The following is a 16,815-nucleotide window of genomic DNA, read 5'->3' on the forward strand; positions in this document are numbered from 1 at the left end:
TTTAAAAAAAAAGGTTTTTCTTTTAAAAATGGAATACTGTAGTGGGGTGGACAGATCTTCCGTTGAAAGCCTCACTACTCGGCAAAAGTCAGATTAAAGGTTACCCACCACCAGGCCTGACGAGAGGGGGTACAGGGGGGTCTGGTGTACCCGGGCACGCGGCTGTCAAGGGGTCCGGCCTTGGTCGGTGGATTTTTTTTTTCTTCTTCTCCTTTTCTTTTTCTTTTAAAGAAAGGTCTAAGGACAGAACACCCAAGCATTACACATGCAGAAGTTGAGTTTCAAGTCTGTAGAATACAATTTCGGGGTACCGGGGCCTGTCGTGAGAAGTGTAGTCAGCGGTTATCATATTCTCGCTGGACAAGCCAAGAGGTGACGGCCGCTGGACACTGAAGATTTTATCGCGTGTGAACGCCCTGAAGAACGTTCGTGCCATGAGATTGCTGGCTACAGGTGCCACTGCGGGGAAGGGTGGGTGGAGGAGGGGGCGGGCGGGCCCTGCAAGCAAATCGGAATGAACAGTGGAGATCAGGTATGTACTGATGTGTGGCCACTCTGTGAACCGACATGGTGGGGGCCCGCCCCTGGCGCTGCAGCCTGTAAGTCGCAGCAAACACTTTTTAATGAGGTTATTAACGACACTCGATGAAGACTTGTTTAGGCATTTACTTCTTCGGTTCTTCCTCTTTACATGTAGAAGTATAAATCACTTACATAGAGAACATTTTCCTTGCACGTCAGTGAGCTTATACAAAACTCGCAGCACTTAGAACAAAGGCGATGTGATACCTCTAGCAGTTGTTCTAATCTGTCGAGGTTTTGACATCGCTGCTGACGTAACAGTCCTTACTAAGGGGGGGGGGTCTGTGGAGCGGGGTGCTACAAGTCTGATCCTTTAACAATCATTTGTCCTCATTTACTAACACTCGCATGTAAACAACTTTATGTTCAAGTAGTGATGTAGATCCTAGTGCACTTGTCCTACTGTTTGCAGTCTATATTTCGTTACTGAATGAAGTGTAGATACTGAGATTCGAATTGTAAACATACATTATATACTGGGAAAATAATTTACGATTACAAGTACAAGGGGCCCGTAGAGGTCGTCTGTCCCGGGGCCCGGGCTGGCTCTCGGTGGCCCTGATCAGGTACCATGGCCACGTGGACAGAACATGAACAATATATAATGATTCTCGTCATATCCATCGCTTAGATATGCACTCTACAATTATATTTTAAAAGCGCTAGTGTAAAATATTATTATAAAAATGTTCTTCAGTCGCACGACTCAATTTGCTCCTTCATACTTTATCACACATGTGCCCACAACATGCTGTCCAACAATTAAATGACAACGTACGTAACTCTCGTTACATGAATGAACTTGGCTCGAAGTGAAGATGTGAAAGTCGGTGGATGATGTTTCTTCGATCTCTATTCACAAAAAGCAACAAAAAACCACAGACTAGTTTTAGTCTGTTCATCTGTAAAGCGAGACAATATTTCGCACTGTGAGGGAGGAGTAAAACCCTCAACGGCCGTCCCTGCAAGCAGTTGTCGCATACATACATGTATATAGTGTTCCGAGAGGAGATTTGAACCCAAGGCCTCTCTTTGCAGTAATGATATTTAAGCAAGTGTTTTAAATGTACCCCGGCCCTATACTTCCTTGGGAAGCTGGTACCTATAACTAATGTAAACTACATATCCTTCCAACTACAGGGGAATCAAAATACTCCAGGTAGTCACAGTCACTTGACTTTCTCAGCGCTATGGGGATGCGGGCCGGGCCTTGGCCTTTGGAAGCCGCTACAACATATATACGCTCTACTTTCCTTATACGACTGTGGATTTAGATGTAAACGGATAAGGATAACACTTTCTCCTAAACAGATTATTTCGCTACCCAAAAGTGTAAACCCTGCATTATGGAAACGGTGATAAAGGAATCATCCTAATTCTAACACGCACCTACACAAAATAATTTTTTTTAATGGTGTTAAAATTGTTAAAGCTTAATCAATAAATCGACCAATGAATAAATCAATGTATTTTATTTCCGATTGCATTGGATTTTTATATTACATCGACATTTGGTTATTAAATATAAGAACTGACATATCAAAGGGAAGCTGCATAGTTAGGCGTGGGCGATCACTGCTGGGGACGTTAATTTCCTTTTTTATTTACTGATTTATAATTAGTGCAAAAAAGATGTTTGTAAAACATATTTCTATTATATAATATTTAGATTATTCTCAAATTTCATGTTTTAACAATATAGTTTCTCTCAACATATTTATAAAATAGCATCGACTGTTGGCTTCAGTTCTGTAATGCATTCTTTAATATAATACTAATACTAATAATAATTTATATAGCGCCTTTCCAAAGATGTGCTCATAGCAAGTTTACATAAATCACGGGTAGACTAAATCAGTTACAATCACGCACCCATTGTCGCATATAACAAATTCAATTGTACAACATACACCACTCGTACTTAAAGTAAATACAGACACGCAGGGCCGTGCTTAGGGGCAGGCGGACGAGGCATCTGCCTAGGGCCCCGCGCTTCAAGGGGCCCCGCGCTTTTGATTGATATGGTAACTAGGCATATGGAACTTGTAATGTGTATGCAGCGTGCTGTCAGTGATAAAAGACGAGATATCCCTGAGGAAAAAAAGTGACTTTAGATCCCAACTAAAACCGTGTGATCGTGGCGTGAGGGCCCCGCACATGCCCTTTGCCTCGGGCCCCGCGGGGGCTAAGAACGGGCCTGCAGACACGTTATGCTCAGGCCACAGTAAAGTCGGTGTTCTGAAAAGATCCCTCAAGTTGGACTTAAAGGCAAGTGAATCAGAGTGATGAAGGCTGACGGCAAGAGAATCAGAGCGACGAAGGCCGACAGGTAATCTGTTCCAAGGTGCCGACTATGCTAATAAACCCAAAATAACCAGCTATACACAGTCTATATACCCTCTTATACCCAGCAATTAAGCTATCTTGGTTTCGACTGAACTACAAATATCTTAACATTTAACAGACACAGTCGTCTGCTATATATCTCGAATTGTTCACCTTTGACTGCACGCATAGAGATGCCCGGCAGTAATATGCGTTATGACATGATAACAGTCGCTAGTTTTTCACCGGGTCTCGATCCGCGATCTTGATAACAAAGCAGTAACAGTCTTATCCTGTACGTGTTGACGGTTGTGCAGCTACTGCATGGCGTTCAAATAAAAATTTGGGCTTCAAATAAAAATATGAATTTTAACATTCATCAGCGCATGTTACAGATGCAAATCGTTGTTTTGGAAAAGTACCATCACTCATTTCACTCAATTAATTTCATCTCCTAACGGGCGCGGCAGTTCCAGTCGGAGGGACGATCTGATGGACGCAGCAGAGGTGAACTCACGCCAACAGGCCGGTCTCCCCCAGTGAACAGCCGGTCCACTCCGTGTTCATACATTCATTTTTCTTTTAAAGTGAACGGTGGTTCTAAGTCTACACTATCAAAATCCAATATTGTTGCTCCCATTACACCTTTACTTGTCAAGTCTGTCATCTATAATTACAATTAAGCGACTTCAAGTTATCAGTTAAGTGCGCGAGGTAGACTTGTCTCTTTCTCTTTATTTTCTTAAATTGTTTCTTCTTACAACAATTACATTCTAGTGAATATTTTATTTGAACACGTCCCTAACAGTCCAGAGACTATGACTTGTGATTGCATTGCTTTCTCCGATAGTATATTGTTTGTGGCCAGACTTTACATTTGGGTTAGTTAATTGCGGTCGTGTATGTGAAGTCCACTTTACCAACTTGTGGAAACTGTACACCAACAAAAAGGAAGCAGTAATGTATAGGGCCACATATCTTCCCATGGGGAAAGAAAGCCTCTTGTATTTTCTCTGGCTTTTCTTATTGCTCTTGCAGGTAAGAATTACATACACAGTATAAACTGTCACAAAATATACTTATATATGCAACTAGCGCCATATATAGAGGCCATATGGCATATGATGGAATGGAGCATGTAAAACCATCAGCGGATGGCCATAATTATTACACTAATTCAGATTCAGAGTACTAACAGAGAATTCTTTAGACATGTTTTTACTTTGTCATCTAGATTATCTTTGGGATTCACGTCATCCCCTACACCCCCGCACCTCCACACACACACACATATACACATACACACACATCTCCGTATTTCACCATGGTGGATCAAATACTACACAAATGAGAAAATTTATACAGAAATAAAGCACATTTCTCTCTCTCGCACATACACAGATTCACACAAGCCCAGCACAAGGTGAGACAAAGAACAATGTGAGGACTCGCTGAAAAAAGGGCGATTGGAGTAGATTTTATGGTAACGACTCCAGAGAATTAGGGACATCGGGAGAATACTGGGAAGATATTGCATAATCTTGAGAATGTGAAGAAATGTTATCCTATGAAACTGCAAAAGGCAAAAGAGTGATCATCACTTCAGTTTATTCAATGCAGCTCAAGAATGCACCCTTTTCTTGATATGAGAAAGGCGTTAACTGACCAGTTTAGGGAGTTAACATTAATTAGTTATGTGCCTTGACAATTTGTTCCACAGAATAACTCATTTCTCTGTTTATAGTTCATTTGTTTGTTTCCTCAACATTTACTTACGTCCTTAGATTCTCTTTTTTTCTATTATTGCTAGAATCTCAGTCTCAGTATGACTGCACCTTTGAAACTGGCTATTGCTCATGGATACAGGATACCTCTGATCAATTCAACTGGATTCGCACTCAAGGAACAACTAGAAATCAAACTACAAGACCCACTGTAGATCATACTTTAGGCAACAGTGAGTAATTTACCTTTGAGCTGGAACTCTAAAAGTATCAATTAACCTAAAGAAACGGGGATGAACTACTTATGGAAAAAATGAATGTATTCATATGACCTGCTACAGCTATTAATACTACTCACTGATACAACTTGATTAATATTGTAGAGGATATCAGTCTAAAATTAAAGAGCATATATGCTAATGTATGGCTCAAAATGTGCACAAACATTTTATGACAAAAATATTGAAATATTGACTTGGTAAAGTGTGAGAAAAATATATCTACATAAATGCAGACGTGTTTGTGAGTGAATATTTATAGTTGTGTGTGAGAGGTTAAAAGCAGACTAGAATGACACTGCTCATGTGCAAATTTATGGCAATGTGTGGGTGTTGTGGTAGTTGCATGGGGTTTACAGTAACACATATCCATGGATTCTTGCAATTATGTGTTTTAAGCTATTCAGCTTCCACAGCATTCAGCTATGTACGCCATAACTATTTTGTGTTCTCTTGTCTTCACACAGAAAGTGGTTGGTACATTCTTATAGAAACAGCAGTTGTTCAAGGAACTAACAGTGCAGCACGCCTGATATCTCCACAGATTCCAGCCAGCTCTCCATACTGTCTGCAGTTCTGGTATTACATGTATGGTGCTCATGTTGATGCACTCACGATTTATGTTCATGTACGTTCTTCTCTGCTATTAGTACAATATTGCTGCTGTTATGCTTGACACATATGAAGCGGTTGTGACTAAAGTAACTTTTTTTAAAATAAGCACATCAGTTCATATTATTTTAGGCTCAGTGGAATAGGAACCGGGAGGGGCGAGGGAGGGAGCACCTAAAAAAATACTGAGAATGCAAGAATGTAAATATCATTCACTGTCGTCATGGAGTTTGCCACTGAGGCTTTCTAAAAAAAGTATATGTAAACTGACATGTAGGTGCAGGAATTGAAAATAACCTTTAACATTTTTATTAATTTTTAAAAACATTTCATATAAGTAAAATATTGTTACCAACTTACCAACTTCTTTGTTTCAACAGGGCACATGCTTTGTTGTGTATAAATACTGAATGATTTAAAAAAATTACAAACAGGACAATTAATCTGTACACTAACAATGAAAACAGAGAGGAGGAAATCCTGATATACCCCTGTGGACCAAAAGCCAGACTCAAGGCAGCCAGTGGAAGTATGGGCAGGTGCAGCTTTCTTCTTTTTCCTACCCTGTCAACATAGTGTTTGAGGCAGTCCGTGGGCCCTTCTTTAAGGGTGACATTGGAATAGATGACATCAGAGCTGTGGCAGGAAGCTGTCCTACCACAAGTAAGTTTCTGTATCTTTCTCACCGTTATATACTCCAGGAGCATTTTAACCATCGTATCAACTAACCTAAAAGTGAAATGCATAAAATTACATATAGTAGTCTATCAGCATCAGAGACTCCATGATCGAAATTTGGTAAGAGAGCATCCCAAAGAAAATCACAGGAGATGCTGTCAAGGCACGGATATCGAGTCCAAGGATGATCGAATGTCTGAAATCTTGTTAGCCAAATAGTCACAATAAAACACTTGTGGCAGCTGTGCAGCAAGATAGGCAGCGGGCAGTGGCATTGCCTTGCAAGTTCCAGTCATTCGAGTGCATATATGTCAAAAAAGTGTTGTGGAGGAGGTGCAATTATTTATTTGGGCCTGAAGATATGATGTCTTGGCCTTGTTGACACATTTTGCAACGCTTTGCTTTGCGGCGTTTACATGCGAGAAAACTGACACTGGCCATCCCTTTCTTTCGACCGACAGAAGAACAGCTAAGAAGGTGGGATACCCGCGTAGAGTCTTGTACTTTTTTTTTGTAGAACAGCTATCACATTATATAGTTATCACAGGGTTGAGAATGTCAGAGGGCTGTTCATGCAGCTAAGAATCTTAAGACTCACTTGTTTAAACTTATTTGAAGTTATCATTTGACCTGCAGTTTGGTGGCTGCTGAGATCACCGCGCATTGAGCGCATCTTTGTGATGCGGATACTAGCGCGCTACAAAACTACATCATCATCATCAGCTATCTGATCTAACCTGCGCTTGTCCGTCCGCCTGCATGTCTGCTCAACTTGCAGAGAAGCAAAGTTGCGACACCAACACTATAGCCCTATATATATTAGTTATATATATGACACTGACAGTGTGTGGTAATTTTCCATCTGGAAATTTTTGCTCACAAAGACTGTGTATTATTAAGCAACAATGCTGTTGGACAACTCACTTTTCTTTGTTGAACTTTGGGGTAGGTACTTATTTTTAATTGCCACTAAGCTTTGCTATACTCTTCAATTACAATTAGTGAGTGCATATAATTTGTGTTTTTGTACAACAGTGCATTATTTTCAGTTGTGTGTTGATCTTTGGCTAGATGGACTAATAAGAATACATTCTATAGTAGTTTGAGTTTATGTATTTAAAAAGTTCTTTATTATATTCTAGGTGGCTTGGCATGTGACTTCGAGGTAGGTTTGTGTGGATGGGATCAGAAGACGAAAGATGATTTTGACTGGACCCTACATTCTGGTCAAACAGCTACTGTGAATACTGGACCTTCTAATGACCATACTCTGGGTACCTCATCAGGTAAAGATGCCAGAACCTTCTCTTTTATGCTTAGATATAACTCTCATTTATATACTGCAATTAAAAGTAACTCTTGAAAAATGTGTTTTCTAGTAGAAAAGATTGCTGTGGAATGTAGAAGGACAGAATGCATTTGGTGGAGTTTTAGGAAATTGTGTACGATTCTTGACTATTTTTAAAAACAAAACTAGTACTTTTGTACTAGACCTGCTGATTATGTTGAATGTATGACTTAATAAATGTGATATTAAAAGTATTATATGTCAACATTAAGCATAATATTTGTTACATTAAAAGCAGTAGGAGACTGAATTCAAATAGTGGTGGGTGGGTGGGTGTGCAAAAGAATATTACCATTCATTAACTGAGAGATTATACCTTTTTCTTTGATTAGGTCACTATCTGTACATAGAGACCAGCTCTCCCCATTATCTTGGACAAAAGGCTCACCTTGTCAGTTCCTTGGTAACCCAGACTACCCCACAGTGCATGTTATTCTTCTATAGCCTCAATGGGGACAATGTTGGTGCCTTGAATATCTACATAATATCTGGTGCTGAATTAACAAGCAGTGATATTCCAGTATGGTCAAAAAGACACAACTTGGGTGAAATCTGGTTCCCAGGTCAAACAACCATTCAGGGTTCTTCTTCCTACAGGGTTAGTAAAGTTTTTTTTGTCTTCCTTTTTTTAATACAATGCTTAGATTACATGTTCATTCATTACCAAATGAAGCAAAATTACACACTAGAACGTTTCAGGTTCTGAAAGAAATCAATCAGCAGAATGTTTGCAATCCTTGTTCATTTTGCTGGAACACATCAAATGTTTGTTTCTCTTTTTTTATGTAGGGAACTTAAAAAGACATACACCTGACAATAAAGCAGCAATGATGTATCCTGTCATGATGTGCATGATGTTTAGATAAACAAAACTTTTAATAATTCCCTTTTCTAGAAGAAAATGTTTGTCTAATACACTTGTTGAATTACTTTTTTTATTTCAGGTTGTATTTGAGGGAGTAGTTGGTGCAGGCAGTCTGGGCGACATAGCTATTGATGACATCATTGTAAGGAATGGTAGCTGCCACCATCAAGGTGAAATATGTATAATGTACAGAACATACATTTCCTCAACTCCGCGATTTAATCATGTACCCTTATTCAAATAATTCACTCAGTCTAAATACAAGAAAATGAAGAAAAAATTAATAAAACTGTCATTTGATGAATGAGAGACTTTATTTCCTTTAGGAGTTCTCTCCAATAGTAAAATTCTACACTGGATCAAAAAAAAATCAAAACTATTATGCTAGAACGCAGTCAGCTACTTTGTCAAAAGTGTCACCATCTATGTTGTACATAGGTCTGTACAAGAAATGCATATAAAGGTGCAACTGCAAAGATGTGACTGGTGATTGTCAAAAAAGTGGTAGCCATCATTAAGACATGCTCCTCAAGCAATGTCACTTTGGTGAAAATAAATTCTTACAATTTTCTATCATATCCTATATTTTCTTTTATGAGAAATTCTGTCTTCAGCTCTAAAGTACTTGACATATGATCCTTTTGCAAGTTTTTTTCTTTGCCATGCAACATACTTAGACAGCACCAAAATTGTACACTTGATTTACAGCTAATAACAACTTTGAGCATGGCTTGGGACTATGGACTAATCCAGGTGTAGGGGATAACTTTGACTGGATGTTAGGACAGGCGTCAATGGGTGCAACTTTTTCTGGACCAAGAATTGACCACACACTGGGTACTTCAGAAGGTGAGACATTGTCCTGTACATCCACATGCATAATTTTGGTATGTAGTACATAAATGTAAGCATTCTTTGTCAGCTCTATATATCATGTATATTTCTTTCTTCTATTTAAAAAAATGTTATAATCAAATGGAATATATTTGTAAAAGCTGTCTTTCTACATGCAGGACACTATCTTTTCATTGAATCTTCCAAACCCATACAAGCTGAAGACACTGTCTGGCTTCAGAGCCCTGTCATGGAACCAAACGTGGCCCTGTGCATGTCGTTTTGGTTTATTAAAAATATTGATGATACAGATGTCATTAATGTGCTGATGCGACCTGCAACACCAGCTAACAAATCTTCAATCACAGTCTGGTCGCTCAAAGATAGTGTGCCTACAGGTTGGATGCATGGTCGAATAGATCTTTACAACAGAGCTCCATTTTATGTAAGTGTTTTCCTAAACAGCACCCCATTAATCAAATGTGTTTATAGACTAGCAGTTTTTGTTAAATTATTATTTTAAAGTTTACACTTGTTTTAATGTTGAGATGCATTAATATAGTACAATTCTACTTTGACAATGTTTTAACCCAATGATTATGTCATATTTAAAGTTTATCCATCTCCCGAAAAAGTGAGTTTTGAGACTTAGAAAAGGCTTTGACTTTAATAATATAGATAATATTTAATAATACAAGACCTTTTCTTACTTTGAATATATTTTCATTCAGATAACCATTTGGTTAGAATATAGTAGGGTAAAACCTCTTGACTAAGACTGACCCAAATCCATCAAAACCAAGTTGTTAAGTGAGATGAGTTATCACAGCTGCCAAGAACCAGCACAGGCCCTGGGCAGACGACCTCTCTGTAATTGTAATCGTAAATTATTTTTCCAGAATGTAATATGCTTACAATTTGATTGTCAATATCTACATTTCATTCATTAATGTAATATAGGCTTCAAACATTAGGACAAGTGTACTAAATTTACATCGCTACTTGAACATAGAGTTGTTTACATGTGAGTGGTTAGTAAATGAGGAAAACTGACATTAAAGGATCAAACTTATAGTAACCTACTCCATAGAAAAAAATCCCCAGAGTGAGGAATGTTACACCAACTTTTCTTTAGATTGAAGGAAATGAAGGAGGAAAAAAATCCACTGACCAAGGCTGAGCCCCTTCAAATTTGTGGCCCGGATACACCAGACCCCTTATCCGGCCTGTGGGTTGTAGTAGAGAAATCAAACTGTCTGCTATATTTTTATGTGATTTCTGCAGAAAACTGTAATATATGGTAAACGGTCATCCAAAAGCATTCTATTTTATAGGGAACAATTTTTTTCAACAGGCAACTTTCAGCAAAAAATTCATAATAGAGCACCAACTGTCAGTCATAAGTCTGGTTGAAGAGGTAACCATAATGGAGATGGCATTTAGATAGCAAATATATCTGTAAACATTTTTTTGGGTTATAACTATAAGAAGGGCTTAAAATACGATAGGTCTTATTAAGTAGGTTTTACTGTGGCTCACTTAAACAATTGAATTTTCTTAAGTTAAAATGGCAGAAAATCATGTAAGCTCATTTATAAAGAGTTTGCAAATGCTGTGCAGGCTACAAAAATTGATTTTTCAAAGCACACTAGTTCTGTGTGCAATTTTTTTAAGTCATTATTTTTTGGCCTCTGAAGTTAAATCATGATTTTTATAATTTGAATAATTTGTATTTTTTTAAGTTGTACAGTTTCTTGCATTTTTAGCTTTTATTGGGATTTTCAGATCATAATTGAAGTTATAAGAGGTGAAGATGATCATGGTGTCACTGCACTTGATGATATCTCATTCACAGAATCTGAGTGTATGGGTAAGAAATATTGTGTCACTGTTTTGCTGCATCAATCCTTCACAAATAGTATTTTAACATTTTAAAACACAGATATGCAGTAGCATAATACAAGCGCATGTACATATCTTTGTAGAACAGGCAAACTGACTAGTTGAGCATCTTACCAATGATTCACTAAACACTGGCCATGAAGACTGTAGACTCAACTATCTGCAGAGGTCTATAGAGTGGGATATCTGACCAGCCGTTCTGTACACTGGAATGTCCGAGTATAGCTTGGAGACCTACCACAGCATATGCTTAACTTACTTGGGGTAGATACTGCCAGATGCATAGGTGTAGGTTGTTGTAGTAGGTTGTTGTATGTATCTTTATTATAGTGACTGCTTGATTGTCCCCTGCAGCTTCTTCATTTCCCTGTTCCAAAATCACTGGAATCAGGCAGAGAATTTGGCAACATTATGTCATCAGTAAATCCCTAGGAAGGCATCCCTTATCCTCCCTATTTCTGATTATGTGTTGGCATATAAATTTTCACTCTTGCGGTCTGGCTATAGGTACATGATGCTTGTATGCAGAAATAATCGTCACCGCAATTCATTCATTCCACGGGCCATTCGCTTGATAAACTCTACTGGCCATGATCTTGCACTAACCTGAGGTGATCTAAGGTCACCAACTGTATCTACTGTTGGTGGAAGTGTGTGTGTGTGTGTGTGTGTGAGAGAATGAAAAAAAAAAATTTCAACATATATTATCTAGTACGAGTACTATCTTGAGTTGCCCTTGTGGATGAATAAAGTTGTATTGTATGGTAAACAAGGCAAACTCATCACAGATTCTCAGTCTTCAGCTGGGAGCTGGTAAAGGTGATGATAATCTCCCTTTAGTGTACAAAGATTCCACTGGCTGTGCTGTTACTTGTGACTTGAGACTGCCTCTTTGTGCTCTCTCCAAGCTTCTCTCTCCTGACTTCCTCTAAAGAACTTCCTCTCCTCTTTTCTGTTTTTGTGCCATGGGTGCTTGACTGTTTGGAAGACACCACTGTTTCTGCTGCTGGAGTTCACTTAGCAGGCCATTGAAAGTGGCCCACTCTTCCTCACCCAACCATATCCTTCCCTTGTAGACCAAAACCACCATCACTGCTTACCAATCAGTCTTCAGCTGGCATCTAAACCAAGCTCTGCAACACAAGAATAGGAGACATAGACTACAGTGGGCTGTTAGATGTGGTCCCTCCCTCCTCCTCCAATAGACCGTCCCCTTTCCTCCATGGCCAACTGATGTTGGCCAACTGTTTACTTCAATATGCTACCTCTTAACAAAATATGTCTTTCAGTTCTTAAAATCTATATAGCTGTCCTGAGCAACAGCCTTTTCAAATACATGCTATGTGTCTCTTTGCAAATGACCTCAGTTAATCTGTACAGAAAAATGTAGCTGACATAATGATTTTATGTACTGCTTTAGTGATCCATCAATTTAACACTATAATTATGTGTTCAAGATAATTAAAATACTTGTATTGCTCATAATGTGACAAAATAGGAAGCAATTAGCTTTTGGTAAGTGTATGTGGGGTGGTTTTTTTTTTTTGTATTACAGCTGATCCTTTTTATGCTGGGGATGCATTCAGTCTACCCTCTATTCCACAGCTGGCCACTACCACTCCAGGTATGTAGGAGATATAATCTTCTTTTGATGCATTGTTAAGTAAAAACAATTTTTACAAAATCTTGAGTACCCTTTAACTGCAGCTGGGTTAACACAATTTTCCACTCAGCTAGCCTATAAGGAAATACCTGCTTTGATCTGATTGATGATGGTCTGATCTCATGACATACTTAAGGCAATGAGTCAATGTCAGTGGTTCAGTTTATTTATCTACTGGGGATGATATAAAATTGTATAAATTGCTCCTGTGTTTTGAAGAATGTTCTCTTCCTTAGTTAATTTCAGCTTCTGTTGGGATATGTTAATTGCTGAATAAAATATACAAGAATTTTCACATGATATAAGTATACACTCTACCAGTTGACCAGTGGGTTGAAATACAATACTATTTGCAAAACAGGTTCAAAAAAGCTTTATTTGGTTATTTAGACCTCTACAATGGATATTTTGAATGATAATAAATAATTTGCGTTAAGGATTGCCATTTAAGTGAAATCTAGTGTGACACAGGAACATTAGTTTTGTTACCCTCAGTACCAAAATTATCCATCTGGGTAGTTTCTTTTAATCAAAGTCAAACATAATTGTTGGCTGAAAAGCAATCTTCATTATGACCCTATACTCCTCGATGAGTAACAAGGAATAAACTAACAAACTGACAGCACATTAGTCTTTGATGAACTGGTGTGTTTATTTGTCAGCAGTTGGTTCAGAACATACATGACTGTATACATCCCTTTTTTACTTTAAAAAAATTGTATGACAGTATTAGTGTTAGCGGAAATTTTGACACCAAGATAGTGCATTTGAGATGATAGAGGATATCCTCAGATAGATTTACAAGATCTTGCCCTAGCACAATTCCTTAGGGGATGTGGCACCCGCAGGGTAGAATTAGCTCATTGCTGACTTGGTGTAAGATGCTGAAAGTCTGCAGCCAGCTTGGTTTATAAAAAAGTCCTTTGAAGTACATGTTTGTGCATTAGATATATAGGAGGACCCCAAGCAGTATTATACAGTACATGATAGTCAAACAAAGCACACGCACTTCACACTTGTCTATGAAAGATGACCGCTTTGGAGCAATTAAGACTATTTTTTTTAGTAATAGAATATTCAAAAAGTTGAGAAAATGCTCTGTTAATAAAACTTTTTTATAATTTGTGGTTCTATTCTATAATATTTATAATTTGACCAGCTGTTTATTGAACTAATTTGCACAGTGCCATCTCCATGCGATTGTGACTTTGAAGAAGATTTTTGTGAGTGGGTTCAGGACACTTCAGATGATTTTGATTGGACTAAGAGTACAGGAGCCACCTCATTTCAAAATACAGCACCAGCATTTGACCACACATTGGGAAATGGTGAGTTGTTTCCTCACTCCTTATAATGACCGGACCTTTATCTTTTACACACACACACCTGTTAAAGTTAGTCTCCATATAGTCATACCATCTGGTGCAGCATGATTAAAAACTATTAATTTTGGCATTAAAATTTCTTTCTTTGAGTACTTACTTACCAGATGACATGGCCAGTAGTTCCCACCAGCCTCCTGGTGGTCCCTTCTTGACTCCTGTTGATAATTAGAGATGAGAACATTACTCAGGGTGGGATGAAGGGGGTGAGGGTAGTCTTAACCCTATAGTCATTGATCAATATTTATCCAGTCAAGAGAAGACAGCTTGAACTGAGGCTGCCAGTATCTTCATATAGTTTTGTCATCTAATAATTATTTGAAGAAAATTTTACTACCAGAATATTTTCATTTAACCTTAAACTTTTAGATTAATGGCTATTTTTTTTTAAAAACTATTCTTTTAGTCATTCATGGTAATTTGCTGAAAAATGTGCGTTACAACCAAACATTGTTAAATATGGTTATTACTAGATTAAGGACTAGATTGTATACTTTTTCTTTGACTAGTTTGAGTTATGGTGGCATGCATCTAATTCCTCATATTCTGTTTCAGGCACAGGTTATTACCTTTACATTGAGACATCACTACCACGTCGTGCTAATGATACAGCTCGCTTGTTGTCACCTAAGTTGAATGTCAGTCCAATGAAGCTTGTCTACGATTCTGGTATTTAATGTATGGTCCATCTGTCAACAGTCTGAATGTCTATGTACAATCTAACACTAATATCACAAAAGTGTGGACACGGACTGGCACACAAAGAAATCAGTGGACATTTGGTGAAGCCCCAAGTTATAAGCTACTACTCTTATCAGGTACAATTAAAGTCTCCTTTGTTTTTTAATTTTTGCTGTAGCCTTTTCTTTTGCAAAAAAAAAACCCATCCAACATTAGCAAACACAGGACAGTAAAATTTGTAATGTGAAGACATCCTTCATTTAGCTGAAAGTTGTCCAGCTGTCCCTTTATCAGGTTTTTTAAAAAAACAAGGAATATTATCCATATATAGTTTCAACAGATTCCTTTGAAATCAAGAAAGTATAAATAACAACAACAAATCCAGTAACAATTCAAAGTTGCTTCAAGAATTGATTTGCTTTGTTTGGGGTTTTTTGTTTGTTTTATATTTTTTTGAATGCAAAACTGGAAGTTCTTGACTGTCCTTTAAAGTTAGGATACAGATCCAAGTACTCAAGATTTAGCACAATGAGGACTTTTCTTATATTTATGACTTTATTTTGTTTTTATACTTAAATTGCTAAATTTTCTGACATGATCAAATGGATTTTTTCCAGATAATTATGAAGCCACTCGTGGGACCACCTTTCTGGGAGAAATAGCAATTGATGACATTAGTTTTTCAGAAAGACCGTGTACAGCTGCTGATACTGGTAAGCCTGCATATGTTTGTTTAGCTATTGCACTTTGATTTAGCAGAGAAGCATGCACCAAAAGGGAAGTTGTTAACTGACTCCATCAGTTAAGCTTTGAAACTTTTCTACAATGAAACATTTTATTAAAGTCATCTTCAAAAAATCTTCACTTTCTGTGTAAACGCACACATGTAAATCAAAGAATGATGTAATGTAACATAATGTAATGTAAAGAAATGTAACACTTTCTTTCATTTTATAGAGGGACTAGCTTGAACACCCTGTTTTGGTCCTTTCCTTCACCTCAGTGTTGTGTACATAACAGCCAACCTCAAACCATCCTGCTATTACCTGCTCTGCCCATTGTTACATCCAAAGTTGCCTTAGCTATCAGGGCCCAGCAGCAGATGGGGGTTGTACACATATCCTTGGGAATAATCATGCACACACTTGCATGTACACATGGCCATTACATGGGTACACACATGTGCATGTATGTCCATGCATATACCCTATACACACAGCCATCACACATGTACACACACACACCTACACATGCTTACACACAATCACACCCAGGGCCCTAGAGCCTTGCTTTGGACTTCGGGTGGGGTTGACCAACCTGCAAATTGGATCACTGCTGTCATGGGTCAAGGGCAGGTTGGCACCAGAAAGGGAGTGGAGGATACCTTCTGGAATGTTTGATGAAGATGGGATAAGTAGGTGGGTTTGAAGTTGTAAGGGCTGTTTTTGGGAGTGAGAGTGGAGAAGAGGACAGGCAGGCCATTGAGTAAAGCTGAGACTAAAATCTATAGTGTGTGGCAAATACATACCATCTCTGTTTTGTTTTTGCCCAACCAGCCCACCCCTGTGTAGCCATCAGGGACAGTAGTGTTGGTTACATAAAATAACTAGTCTGAAATTATTGTTTCTCTATTTATTTGTATGATCGTAACACATTTTCGCTAACTTATGGATGTTTCCTCAATTTCCAGCCTATTTTTGTGGCTTTGAATATAAGGAGTTGTGTGGTTTTACACAAGACAAAAATGATTCCTTTGACTGGACGTGGAAGAGAGCTGGCACAGTTGCAAATTTCACAGGACCCATTGTGGATCACACTGAAGGCACAGATTCAGGTGTTGTTAGAAACTATGAATGGTCTTGAGAATTAAATATGGTTTTCAAATTGCTTTTAAACAAATGACAGATGTTCCAGCAAATAGAATAGAATTCTTGCTGATGT

The 16,815-nt window shown here is 38.1% G+C and overlaps 1 protein-coding gene across 2 annotated transcripts; it reads left to right on the top strand.

The window, feature by feature from the left end:
* Window positions 1-3,783: 3,783 nt before the first annotated feature.
* LOC112558584 (MAM and LDL-receptor class A domain-containing protein 1-like) lies at window positions 3,784-14,981 on the top strand. Of its 2 annotated transcripts, none has more exons than XR_003098194.1 (13): window positions 3,784-3,945; window positions 4,718-4,864; window positions 5,377-5,537; window positions 5,989-6,184; window positions 7,342-7,485; window positions 7,880-8,145; window positions 8,492-8,582; window positions 9,121-9,261; window positions 9,426-9,691; window positions 11,032-11,116; window positions 12,704-12,772; window positions 14,049-14,139; window positions 14,749-14,883. XR_003098194.1 is itself a non-coding variant. In XM_025229124.1 (13 exons), the coding sequence occupies exons 3-13, from the start codon at window positions 5,496-5,498 to the stop codon at window positions 14,868-14,870; spliced, it is 1,566 nt and encodes a 521-aa protein (XP_025084909.1). In that variant the 5' UTR covers window positions 3,784-3,945; window positions 4,718-4,864; window positions 5,377-5,495; the 3' UTR covers window positions 14,871-14,981. The 2 variants fall into 2 exon arrangements, 1 of the variants encoding a protein (XP_025084909.1); XM_025229124.1 differs by having other exon boundaries at window positions 13,996-14,139; window positions 14,749-14,981.
* Window positions 14,982-16,815: the final 1,834 nt, after the last annotated feature.

The sequence above is a fragment of the Pomacea canaliculata genome, linkage group LG3, assembly GCF_003073045.1.
Source record: "Pomacea canaliculata isolate SZHN2017 linkage group LG3, ASM307304v1, whole genome shotgun sequence".
Lineage (NCBI taxonomy): Eukaryota > Metazoa > Mollusca > Gastropoda > Architaenioglossa > Ampullariidae > Pomacea > Pomacea canaliculata.